We start from the raw sequence: 13,226 nt of genomic DNA, 5'->3' as shown, positions 1-13,226 counted from the left end.
TATTATGTATTTATTTGCTTCATTTTTTTTCAGATTTCTCAGAGCTAAAGAAAAAATTGGCCATTATTATTTGCTGGTGTCGTAGTGCTCCGTACATTGTGTTAAATGGTGCATACATACGCGTCTCCTGTTTGTATTCATTTAAATGCAAAGAGCACATCTAATGAAGTGAAATTACATCTGCATTGCGCTGCTATTTCCTGTTATATGGGTGGGATCGGGCAGACTTTCGAATTCATATTTCCTTTGTGTGTTAAATTCTAGCACATTTCATGTTCTTGTGGCAGGAGCAGCGCAGCACGAAACAAAGAAGAGAGAGGCTGGAATCGACGCTGACTAACAACCAGATTTTTAATGCACGTTCGTCGAATATATACATCTCACTCGTGCAATAAGGGAAGGATAGAAGCATTACAAACGCATAAGATGTACACATGGTAAAATATTAGGGAAACACACGCAGATAATCAATTTCGCTGTCACGAAACGCTATCGAAAGTATGCTGACGCATACGTCGCTCTTTTGTCGGATGTTGAAGGCTTCTTCAATCTTCTGGTCCGTTGATCAAAATATGGCGTGATGACCATTGTGTATCTAAGCTGCAGGTCACATTCATGCTATATGCAATGTTTTGCTAATTCACTGCTGATTGCGCCCTTTAGGGATCTTTTGTGCTCTCGAAGCCGTTCATTCAAACAGCGCCTGCTTGACCAATGTAGGCGCGTCCGCATGACAGGTATTTTATAAAACCCCTTTTTCACACATTTCACGTGTTTTTTCCGGTGCTTTTTCTTGCATTGATTTTTCTTAGCTCGCTGTTGACTTTGGCGCACAGGCTTCTTAATTTTTTTGGTGCTGACATGATCACTTTTTCACCAGCTCTTGCGCCTACCTTTTTGAGATTGCGGGAAATTTCATTAATATAAGGAATGACCGCGTACGGATTCCTTTCTTGTGATGCGGTTATGACATATTTTCTGCCTCTAAGTGCTTTCAGAATCCCTTCTGCGACACTGGATAGCAGTCTCGTCGGGTAACCTGCTGCTTTCAGCTGACTGTTCTGGGCGTCAAAACTGCCTTAAAACGTCATGATGGCAGGACCTTGTCAATGAGCCTCTCATTGCTGCTTTTGCTAAGGACTAGAACTAGGACTAGAAATAACAAGTGAACTCTCAGAAAAAAAAACGTTATGCGATTTCTTGACTTGACGATAGCCTTTCTAGGCGCTCACATATGCTGGCGGTACGGACCACGAAGCTAGAAAGGACCCTACACATGTGCGAACTCCAAGAACATCAAGCGGGGGTCGAAAAAAACAGCATTGAGAGCCGCATTGACGAGATCCTGTCATCATGAAGTTCAAGGCAGTTTTGACACCCAAAGCTTCGGCTGAAAGCAGCAGGTTGCCCGACGAGACTGATATCCAGTGTCGCAGAAGGGATTCTGCAAGCACTTAGAGGCAAAAATATGTCACAACCACATCAGAAGAAAGGAAGCTGTACGTGGTCATTCCTTACATTAATGGCATTTCCCACAGTCTCAAAAAGGTAGGAGCAAGAGCTGGTGTAAAAGTGCTCATGTCAGCACCCAACGAGTTAAGAAGCCTGTGCGCCAAAGTCAACAGCGAGCAAAGAAAAATCAGTGCAAGAAAAAACACCGAAAAAAAAACACGTGAAATGTGTGAAAAGCGGGGTTTATGAAATACCTCTGTCATGCGGACGCACCTACATTGGTCAAACAGGGCACTATTTGAATAAACGGCTTCGGGAGCACAAAAGATCCCTAAAGGGCCCCATCAGCAGTGAATTAGCAAAACATTGCAGAGAGCATGAAAGCGCTCCGCAGCTCATCAACACAGTGGTCAACCCGTCATATTTTGATCAACGGACCAGGAGATTGAAGAAGCCTTCAACATCCGACCAAAGAACGATGTGTGTGTCTGCATACCTTCAATAGCCCTTCGTGACAGAGAAATTTATTATCTGAATGCGATGTCTTAATATTTCACCACGTGTACTTATGCGTTTTTCATGCTTTTCTTTTCCTTCTTACAAGAGCGAGACGTGCATTAAAAATCTGGTTGTTAGTCAGCGTCGTGTCCCGCCTCTCTGTCTCGTGCTCCGCTGCTCCCGTCACGAGATAATACACCAACCAGCCTAAATTTTCATCTTGTTAAAGCACATTTCATGTAAACAAGTAAGTCTGAGTGGCCTAGCCAGCAAGCATTCACGCGAGTGGACAGATGTATTACACCACTTGTAACGTAAGCTTGTGCCTGAAATTTGGCACATATGTGCGCTGCCTGAAGCCTGCATGAAAAATAAATAAATTTATTGAGCGAGAGCCGAGAAATCTAGCATTAACCTTTTGGGGCTGTCCCTGGGACGCACAACTTTTTGGACACAGCTAGTTGTTGGGACATTTTTTGGGTGTCTTCGGGAAAAATGAGCACCTCCTGGGGAGATTCCGAATATCCTGATGAGATATTTCTGGGAGATTGAGATTTTGTTTGTTGGGTTCAATCATGTCAAAGACAACCCGGATCGCACTCTTGCCGATGAGTTGAAGGGACTCGGCAACCATCGTCTACAAACCATCACTGCCAAGTGCAACAGGATACTGGCGGATTACTTCGTCCCCATCGCCTGTGTCAGCGTGCGCTTCCTGGGTGCACACTGTGTAGACGTTGCCAAGGGTTTTGTTCTCACACACACTACCTACTATGTTTCACCGAGGCCTGGATGGACCCAGAATCTCCCTACGAAGTCGATGGGTATCGCTGCATTAGCGGGGCGAAGCGCTGTGACAACCGCGCGGCCAGTGTGGCCATTTGCGTCAAACGAGACGTGCAGGTGGAGGACGTCTCCCTGCTCCAACAAGTCTACGAGGATGGTGCAGTTAGTGCTGTGCGACTCGGCAGTGTGGTGGTTGTGTGTGTATACAACGTGCCCGGAACCGGTGAGACGGCAGCAGCAGACCTTATCGTGAGAGAGCTGCAGCCCTGGATTGGGAAGGAGACATTGGTAGTTGTCGGAGATTTCAATCAGAATGTTCGGATGTCTAGCAGATGTCCACACATGCTACGCGTGCGGGCTGGTTTGGAAATGGCTACTCCTATGAACGCAATTTCGAGCAACCGCAATACATGTATCGATTGGGCGTTCCATAACCACAGCACCGTTAAGGAAATCAAGTACTGTACAAGCCATTTCACAGACCATAAGGCGATGCTTCTTGCGACGGTCGGCAGGAAGAAGATGGCATCAGAAGAAGTTTAAGGAAAGCAAGAAGAAGGAACAGAACGACGACCACAGGAATTTAGCAGTTGATGAATGCAGAGGAGGTGCTTACGTGGATGTTGCTGGTACGGGTGGATTTGACACCATCGCAGACATAGTTTGATGAAAGTGATCTTCAAGAAGGGGACGACTTTCATCCAGGTGTGTCCCCAGTGACTTGCACTATGATGATTGAAAGTGCCAGTGTGGTGTGTGTATGTGTGTGGTGAGTGAGCGAGATACTGAATGTGAGTGAACTCTAAACGAACAGGGGAGCAAGAAAACTTGCAGTACGCACAACAAAGTGCAATAGAGTGTTTTAGTTTCACGTACGCAGCGGGTTCACGTACGCAAACGTGAGAAGTCTACGTAGCCTGCACGCAGGTGGTTTGAAACCCTTATAGTTACACGTACGCGAAACACGCTGCGCGTTACGCCTAGCGCCATCTACTAAGAAACACAAACACTGGTTGTAGCCTAAATCATCCAAGACAAGTCTTCAAGCCAAGCCATTCGTAGCGAGACCGTTGCTATGACGACGACCAACGCTACTTCGTCATGCTTAACAGCTGAAAAATCGCCCTTCTGTCTGAAAAACAAAAGCCATTTGTCGCTTGAAACCTTATGCGAGGGTAAGAATGGGCAAATCGAAGGCGAATACAACAGTTTAGAACACGATATCGCGTCGAGGGATTAGCGACGAAGCTGTTATCGCTGTGAAGCGGCGGGCAGGGCGCCGCCATGTTTGTCAACGCTACGTACGCAAGAAACGCGAAGACCGCAACGTAAAAAACCGAATCTCACGTACGAACCCGCCGCGGTGGCTCAGTGGTTACGGCGCTCGACTACTGATCCGGAGTTCCCGGGTTCGAACCCGACCGCGGCGGCTGCGTTTTTATGGAGGAAAAACGCTAAGGCGCCCATGTGCTGTGCGATGTCAGTGCACGTTAAAGATCCCCAGGTGGTCGAAATTATTCCGGAGCCCTCCACTACGGCACCTCTCTCTTCCTTTCTTCTTTCACTCCCTCCTTTATCCCTTCCCTTACGGCGCGGTTCAAGTGTCCGACGATATATGAGACAGATACTGCGCCATTTCCTTTCCCCAAAAACAATTATTATTATTATTATTATTATTATTATTATTATTATTATTATTATTATTATTATTATATCTCGGTAGTTAACAGAAAGCCACCCTTGTCGCGCTGGCCGTTTCCGCCATGCAGCACTGACATCTTAGTCGGATGATGATGTGGTTTGTTGGCTCACAGAAAACCAGCCGTATTCTAATAATAATAATAATAATAATAATAATAATAATAATAATATTACTGCAAGAGTTTCGCATTAGGTGTGCCAATGCACAGAGAAGTGGCTTTCTTGTTGCATTTTTAAGAGTCGCTCAACACACTGTATTTCTCTACAAAATTAGGGAAATCATTGAATGTCTTTCAAAAAATAGTGTGCTATGAAATGACAGGGCAAGAAATTCTACAATGACTTCAATGTAGAAATGTATCATCAAAACCTCCAGCCAAGAACAAGCACAATAAGGATCATTCAACTAAGTTTGCTGTGTATAACAAAGCATTTAACAGAGCAGATAATTAATATGGACCAGCAACGATTAACGTAATTTTTATTGCAATGCCCAAACATAAAGACAATGCATCATATTAGAACAGGCATCTCTAACCTTAGAATACAGTCCAATCCACTTATAATAATATTGAGAAAAATGGTAAATCTTATCGCTATAACCGATGATCATTATATCCCGACCAGAATGAGAACATTTATACAAAGAAAAGAGATATGTAAAATGTCAGTATACGTCAGTTTGCTTCAGGCTAGTGTTCTTGAGAACAAAACAAACATATTGTCGCGGTGTAGATTACAACAAAGAGGGCAGTGGTCCGGCACAGAGCACTTGTAGTAGGCCCGCCGCCATTAAATCACGCCATCACCATCTGTCATGTAGTCCTGTCTTTGTAAAACTTTCTTCCAGGGTGCACATAACAATTAGAGCTGGACAAAGACTGCGTAACCAAACTGGCACATCTAAACGCCTGCCCACTATTGAGAAGAAAGTTGATGTGATTCTCAATCAAGGACTGATGGAGAGACAGCCATCGGCCTGATCCAATGCACCGCTTGCGGTTGTGAAGAAAGGTGGTTTTAAAGGCTATGAGTAAATATAAGTTGCCTGGAGAATGTACCACTTTCAGAGTAAGACCCAATGTCAAGACTGCACATCTTTCAACCGTAATGGCTCATAAGTTCTCCAAAATTGGCATTGCTAAGTGGCACTGGTAGCTTACAAGAAAACAAAGCTTTCTCAAGTAAAACTCTAGTTTGGGCGAGTTGGTTCATGTTGAAAGAAAAACTGGTAATGGCGCAAGAAACGGGGACACAGAAGGCACACAAAGACAGGACAGGATTGTCTTTTGTGTGCCTTCTGTGTCCCCGTTTCTTGCGCCATTACCAGTTTTTCTTTCAAAACTTTCTCGTCCAAACACAAATGCCTTCAACGGGTATTTTTTACTTTACACTCTGTCAAATTCTCTCAATCTAAGAAACATGGATTTTTAAATACCTTTCCTGTTAAAATCAGGTAGTTCGAGTATGGATATTAATATACCATGGATTCTATCAGACACCCAAACGTAATTCCATAAAGCAGCCCGCAAATGTCTCTTACACAAACTGTCATGCTTGAATCATTGAAGTAAAAAAGTCGACCCTCATTTGAGCAGAAGAAAAGACTGCATGCGAATTGAACATTGGGCACACGTGAGAAACATGAGCATGGCATCACATGAATTAGGCAGGAGCGTTTTAGAAGAGCCAGAACAAAAGGATTATGTGAACAGTTTAGCATTAAGTGTGCGAATGCACAGACAAGTGGCTTTCATGTTGCATCCTGCAGACATTAGCTAAACCCATTCATTTCTCTTAAAAATTAGGCGAATCATTGAATGTCACTCACAATCTAGTACGCCATGGAATGGTAGGGCAATAATTCCTACGATGACCTTAATATAAAAATGTGCCATAAAAACACCCAGCCAAGAGCAAGCATCAACCAAAACATGGATTATTGAACTAAGTTTCCTTTGTGCTACAAGGCATCAAACAGAGCAGGCAATTAATATGGACCAGCAAGGATCAACATTACAAATTCCATTGCATTAGATAAACTTCAAGACACTCCATCATCTTGAAACAAGCATCCCAAACGTCCGAATACAGTGTAATCCATTTAAACTATATTGAGAAATATGAAAAATCTGATCGTTACAAGCAATTACCAGTATATCTGGACCGCAGTCAAAAAACATGTAGAACAAAAATATTCTGAGAAAAAAACCTGACCTTCTTGGGCAGGAAACAGATATGTCAAAAATCAGTTCCCTTCAAACTGCTGTTCATGAGCAAAAAACTCACATATTGTCATAGACTAGAAGACAACAAAGTGGGCACTGGGCAGTTGCACAGCACTGTGTGCTCGTGCTAGGTCCAACACCATTAAATCATGGCATCACCGTTTGTTGTGTATTCCTGTCTACATCAGCTTGCTGTCACGTAACATAACATATGGTGGAGGTGCAGGGTATTATCACCATGACGTTCCTGCTGCTTCAGCATGTTGTCTGCCATGGTCGTCAACCTTGTGTTCCTGGTCCACCCCGCTCGGATGTGCCAGGAGCAGCGTGACCAGAACCGACCTCATCGTTTGCCCCAGTCCCGTCCAAACAACATGACACACTGATCCTAATGACCAGACTATATGCAACTCCACCGGTCCGAGACACAGGCACAAACAATCATCTTGCCCTTTGCCCTCCTATGGTTTTTTGTGGGTGTGGGTTCTTTGCACATGACGACTCAGGTTTCCACTGTTTGTAAAAGCCATGGGGCATAGCTTGCATCGGTATGGCTTCTCGCCTGTGTGGATACGAAGATGCACTTTCAGGTGACTGCTCCCAGTGAAGTCTTTGCTGCAATGAACGCATTGGTATGGCCTTTCGCCTGTGTGGGTACGAAGATGCCGTGCCAGGTCGCTGCTCACAATGAAGTCCTTGCTGCAATGTGTGCATCGGTATGGCCTCTTGCCTGTGTGGATGCGAAGATGCCGTGCCAGGTCGCTGCTCACAATGAAGTCCTTGCTGCAATGTGCGCATCGGTACGGCCTCTCGCCTGTGTGGATACGAAGATGCCGTGCCAGGTCGCTGCTCACAGTGAAGTCCTTGCTGCAATGTGTGCATCGGTACGGCCTCTCGCCTGTGTGGATGCGAAGATGCTGCACTAGGCTGCACCTGCGAGCGAAACTTTTGTTGCATTGGGTGCACCGGAAGGGGCGCTCTCCGGAGTGTGTCCTCTGGTGGTCTTTCAAGTGTGTGCTAACATCTGTGGTGTAGCCACACTCAACACACAGGAAACGGGATTTTCCTGCTTCTGGCATTTGTTGAGGCAGTAAGTCACTCCCACTCCAAGTTCCGTTTGAGCCTGGGCAATAGAAGAAAGCACATCTTTTGTAAAATGTAATGGGTATGTTTCAGGGCATGGATGACTGCTAGCCCACCTCCCAAGAGGATTAACATATTTTGACGACCCTTTTACAGAGATTTAGTTATGGTGTCAGATTGCAAAAATCAGCAAAACCAGCACTCTCCTTTACAGCTTCACCTTGCCCACCAGACTCCCCCCATAAGAAATGTCAGAACAGGTTGAAAGACATCTGAAAGAAATAGTTATATATCTGATCTAAAGAAATCTAATTTATGACAGCTACGTTTGAGCCATCCATACATAAAACCATAGTCTCACAACACGAAGAGCTACAACCAAACACACAAAAAAATTTTATTCATAACGTGGCCTCCAAAGTTATTTTCAACCACAGTGCCGGAAAGCAGAAAATGATGCCATGAATGGAGCACTGCGTGATACACAATCTTCCCAACCAATCTCACGGAATAACAACAATATACGTCCCTTGTTAACAACGCTCAGTGGTGGTGCCCAGTAGATGACTGGGAGCTCTCCGACTGCAAAAGACAAGCTTAATCCCAGAAGTGTGTACAAAAATTTTGATTGAGAACACTAATGTGTGCTAACGATTATAATTATTACATGCCATACCGCATCCAGGAGCCTGCTTCGAGCGAACTCAAAAACAGCACACCACATGGTAGGTGAAATCTAGAAGCTGAGAAAGAATAAGAACTGCTTCCCACAGTTCAAGAAGCCATTAGGAAAGAATGTTGGTTACACCTTTTAATCAACATTCTCTGTTACTCCTTAAATTGTGCATCTGCACAATTTGAGAAGATATCAAGCAAATGCAAATATATGAAGGAAGGGATGTAAATTCAAAACAAACACATAACGCAGTAATTGTAAATGAGTTCGCGGGATCTCCATCCCGCCACTCGATTTTAGAATCATCAAATAAAATTTGTGATGATCAGTGTTGCTTATACCACCTAGCTATTACTAATTAGATGGGCCTGATCTTTATGCAGGATTTTCAAGCAACAGCTAATTTCATCGCAATGTCCACAGCTTCACTTCAGCAGTACATCAGGTGCAGCTTCAATGTCAGAAGGGAGACGAAGCTTGAAATGGCCAGAAATTACCTGCCCATCAGAACAGGCAGCCAAAATGTGCAAAGCAAATCTGTGTGAATATAGGAAAGCGGTAAAACATCTATAATGCATAATGGAAGAGGCATATGATTTTTACAACACTCCTTGAACGTGAAGAGCATGACATCACAAATGCCAAAACATGCCTGAACGCACTGCACTGCACCAAGAACAGAAGGCAAGGAACATGTCTTGCCGGAGAGTTTTAACACAGATAGCTAAAGTGGACAATTGAACTTCATCAATAACGTGTGAAGACGGGCTTCCAACCTGAAAAACAAAGAAAAACAAGATAAATCTCAAGCCAGCAATTCCCATCTCAACTTATTCATTTTTTAAGCATTTCTCTGCATAAATATATGAATGAATATTGCAAGTCGAAGGTGGTCAGTGAAATTCCCAATACTACTGGAAAGAAGGTGGGATAACTAAAATGTCAGCTGAAGAGTTTACATGCAAGCGATGGAATTAGACACCAAGAAAAATGGCTCAGAGCAGAGCTTGTTCAAGGATTCAGATACCTGCAAGCTTCTAGAGACCTGTCGATTTTGGCTAAACATATACTTTGCTGATCCCCGCACACAAGATGGACACATTGAAGTAAAATTTGACCCTCTCTTGAGCAGAAGAAAAGGAATGCACATAGTAAATAAAAAAGAATTAGTCTTATCAGCCACACCCAAACACAGAACATGCAGAAGGAAAAAAAAACATTTCCTCAGCTTCCGTCACGTGCTTGCTACTAGCAAGACGTGAATTGAGCATTGGGAAGAAGTGAAAAACATGAGCATGGTATCAGAAGGCAGCAAAAGGATTACTGCAAGAGTTTCGCATTAGGTGTGCCAATGCACAGAGAAGTGGCTTTCTTGTTGCATTTTTAAGAGTCGCTCAACACACTGTATTTCTCTACAAAATTAGGGAAATCATTGAATGTCTTTCAAAAAATAGTGTGCTATGAAATGACAGGGCAAGAAATTCTACAATGACTTCAATGTAGAAATGTATCATCAAAACCTCCAGCCAAGAACAAGCACAATAAGGATCATTCAACTAAGTTTGCTGTGTATAACAAAGCATTTAACAGAGCAGATAATTAATATGGACCAGCAACGATTAACGTAATTTTTATTGCAATGCCCAAACATAAAGACAACGCATCATATTAGAACAGGCATCTCTAACCTTAGAATACAGTCCAATCCACTTATAATAATATTGAGAAAAATGGTAAATCTTATCGCTATAACCGATGATCATTATATCCCGACCAGAATGAGAACATCTATACAAAGAAAAGAGATATGTAAAATGTCAGTATACGTCAGTTTGCTTCAGGCTAGTGTTCTTGAGAACAAAACAAACATATTGTCGCGGTGTAGATTACAACAAAGAGGGCAGTGGTCCGGCACAGAGCACTTGTAGTAGGCCCGCCGCCATTAAATCACGCCATCACCATCTGTCATGTAGTCCTGTCTTTGTAAAACTTTCTTCCAGGGTGCACATAACAATTAGAGCTGGACAAAGACTGCATAACCAAACTGGCACATCTAAACGCCTGCCCACTCTTGAGAAGAAAGTTGATGTGATTCTCAATCAAGGACTGATGGAGAGACAGCCATCGGCCTGATCCAATGCATTGCTTGCGGTTGTGAAGAAAGGTGGTTTTAAAGGCTATGAGTAAATATAAGTTGCCTGGAGAATGTACCACTTTCAGAGTAAGACCCAATGTCAAGACTGCACATCTTTCAACTGCAATGGCTCATAAGTTCTCCAAAATTGGCATTGCTAAGTGGCACTGGTAGCTTACAAGAAAACAAAACTTTCTCAAGTAAAACTCTAGTTTGGGCGAGTTGGTTCATGTTGAAAGAAAAACTGGTAATGGCGCAAGAAACGGGGACACAGAAGGCACACAAAGACAGGACAGGATTGTCTTTTGTGTGCCTTCTGTGTCCCCGTTTCTTGCGCCACTACCAGTTTTTCTTTCAAAACTTTCTCGTCCAAACACAAATGCCTTCAACGGGTATTTTTTACTTTACACTCTGTCAAATTCTCTCAATCTAAGAAACATGGATTTTTAAATACCTTTCCTGTTAAAATCAGGTAGTTCGAGTATGGATATTAATATACCATGGATTCTATCAGACACCCAAACATAATTCCATAAAGCAGCCCGCAAATGTCTCTTACACAAACTGTCATGCTTGAATCATTGAAGTAAAAAAGTCGACCCTCATTTGAGCAGAAGAAAAGACTGCATGCGAATTGAACATTGGGCACACGGGAGAAACATGAGCATGGCATCACATGAATTAGGCAGGAGCGTTTTAGAAGAGCCAGAACAAAAGGATTATGTGAACAGTTTAGCATTAAGTGTGCGAATGCACAGACAAGTGGCTTTCATGTTGCATCCTGCAGACATTAGCTAAACCCATTCATTTCTCTTAAAAATTAGGCGAATCATTGAATGTCACTCACAATCTAGTACGCCATGGAATGGTAGGGCAATAAATCCTACGATGACCTTAATATAAAAAGGTGCCATAAAAACACCCAGCCAAGAGCAAGCATCAACCAAAACATGGATTATTGAACTAAGTTTCCTTTGTGCTACAAGGCATCAAACAGAGCAGGCAATTAATATGGACCAGCAAGGATCAACATTACAAATTCCATTGCATTAGATAAACTTCAAGACACTCCATCATCTTGAAACAAGCATCTCAAACGTCCGAATACAGTGTAATCCATTTAAACTATATTGAGAAATATGAAAAATCTGATCGTTACAAGCAATTATCAGTATATCTGGACCACAGTCAAAAAACATGTAGAACAAAAATATTCTGAGAAAAAACCTGACCTTCTTGGGTAGGAAACAGATATGTCAAAAATCAGTTCCCTTCCAACTGCTGTTCTTGAGCAAAAAACTCACATATTGTCATAGACTAGAAGACAACAAAGTGGGCCCTGGGCAGTTGCACAGCACTATGTGCTCGTGCTAGGTCCAACACCATTAAATCATGGCATCACCGTTTGTTATGTATTCCTGTCTACATCAGCTTGCTGTCACGTAACATAACATATGGTGGAGGTGCATATCACCATGACATTCCTGCAGCTGCAGCATGTTGTCTGCCATGGTCCTCAACCTTGTGTTCCTGGTCCACCCCGCTCGGATGTGCCAGGAGCAGCGTGACCAGAACCGACCTCATCGTTTGCCCCAGTCCCGTCCAAACAACACGACACACTGATCCTAATGACCAGACTATATGCAACTCCACCGGTCCGAGACACAGGCACAAACAACCCTCATGCCCTTTGCCCTCCTATGGTTTTTTGTGGGTGTGGGTTCTTTGCACATGACGACTCAGGTTTCCACTGTTTGTAAAAGCCATGGGGCATAGCTTGCATCGGTATGGCTTCTCGCCTGTGTGGATACGAAGATGCACTTTCAGGTGACTGCTCCCAGTGAAGTTTTTGCTGCAATGAACGCATTGGTATGGCCTCTCGCCTGTGTGGATACGAAGATGCCGTGCCAGGTCGCTGCTCACAATGAAGTCCTTGCTGCAATGTGTGCATCGGTATGGCCTCTCGCCTGTGTGGATACGAAGATGCCGTGCCAGGTCGCTGCTCACAGTGAAGTCCTTGCTGCAATGTGTGCATCGGTACGGCCTCTCGCCTGTGTGGATGCGAAGATGCTGCACTAGGCTGCACCTGCGAGCGAAACTTTTGTTGCATTGGGTGCACCGGAAGGGAAGCTCTCCGGAGTGTGTCCTCTGGTGGTCTTTCAAGTGTGTGCTAACATCTGTGGTGTAGCCACACTCAACGCACAGGAAACGAGATCTTCCTGCTTCTGGCATTTGTTGAGGCAGTAAGTCACTCCCGCTCCAAGTTCCGTTTGAGCCTGGGCAATAGAAGAAAGCACATCTTTTGTAAAATGTAATGGGTACGTTTCAGGGCATGGATGACTGCTAGCCCACCTCCCAAGAGGATTAACATATTTTGACGACCCTTCAAGAAACCTTGATCGTCATATAGAAAATTTCACGTAGCAAGGTATCAGGCATTCGTCAGCATGAAAAGCCACCTCCAGCACAACACAGAAAAAAAAACAGTGAAATACAAGGTAACTAAAATCCTACGGACATTATAACACACTAGCATGGGTTCCGACCCCTGTTAGTAATAGAAATTGCAAAAATCAGCAAAACCAGCACTCTCCTTTACAGCTTCACCTTGCCCACCAGACTCCCCTCATAAAAAATGTCAGAACAGGTTGAAGAACATCTGAAAGAA

The 13,226-nt window shown here is 43.7% G+C and overlaps 1 protein-coding gene across 1 annotated transcript; it reads right to left on the bottom strand.

Moving 5' to 3' along the window:
• Positions 1–7,122: 7,122 nt before the first annotated feature.
• Positions 7,123–12,790, bottom strand: LOC144108324 (uncharacterized). The gene is made up of 3 exons (XM_077641584.1): positions 12,290–12,790; positions 9,077–9,200; positions 7,123–7,689 (listed from the first exon to the last, which is right to left on the bottom strand). The coding sequence occupies exons 1-3, from the start codon at positions 12,788–12,790 to the stop codon at positions 7,127–7,129; spliced, it is 1,188 nt and encodes a 395-aa protein (XP_077497710.1). The 3' UTR covers positions 7,123–7,126.
• Positions 12,791–13,226: the final 436 nt, after the last annotated feature.

Source organism: Amblyomma americanum, chromosome 10 (genome assembly GCF_052857255.1).
Source record: "Amblyomma americanum isolate KBUSLIRL-KWMA chromosome 10, ASM5285725v1, whole genome shotgun sequence".
Taxonomy (NCBI): Eukaryota; Metazoa; Arthropoda; class Arachnida; order Ixodida; family Ixodidae; genus Amblyomma; species Amblyomma americanum.
This window is presented reverse-complemented; position numbering and strand designations above follow the sequence as displayed.

Coding starts and splice junctions, on each gene's coding strand:
- LOC144108324 (XM_077641584.1), bottom strand. CDS start 12,790: ATGCCAGAAGCAGGAAGATCTCGTTTCCTGTGCGTTGAGTGTGGCTAC. Junction 9,201..12,289: donor GTGGAAACCTGAGTCGTCAT/GTGCAAAGAACC, acceptor TTTGTTTTTCAG/GTTGGAAGCCCGTCTTCACA. Junction 7,690..9,076: donor GTGCAGTGCAGTGCGTTCAG/GCATGTTTTGGC, acceptor GCTACACCACAG/ATGTTAGCACACACTTGAAA.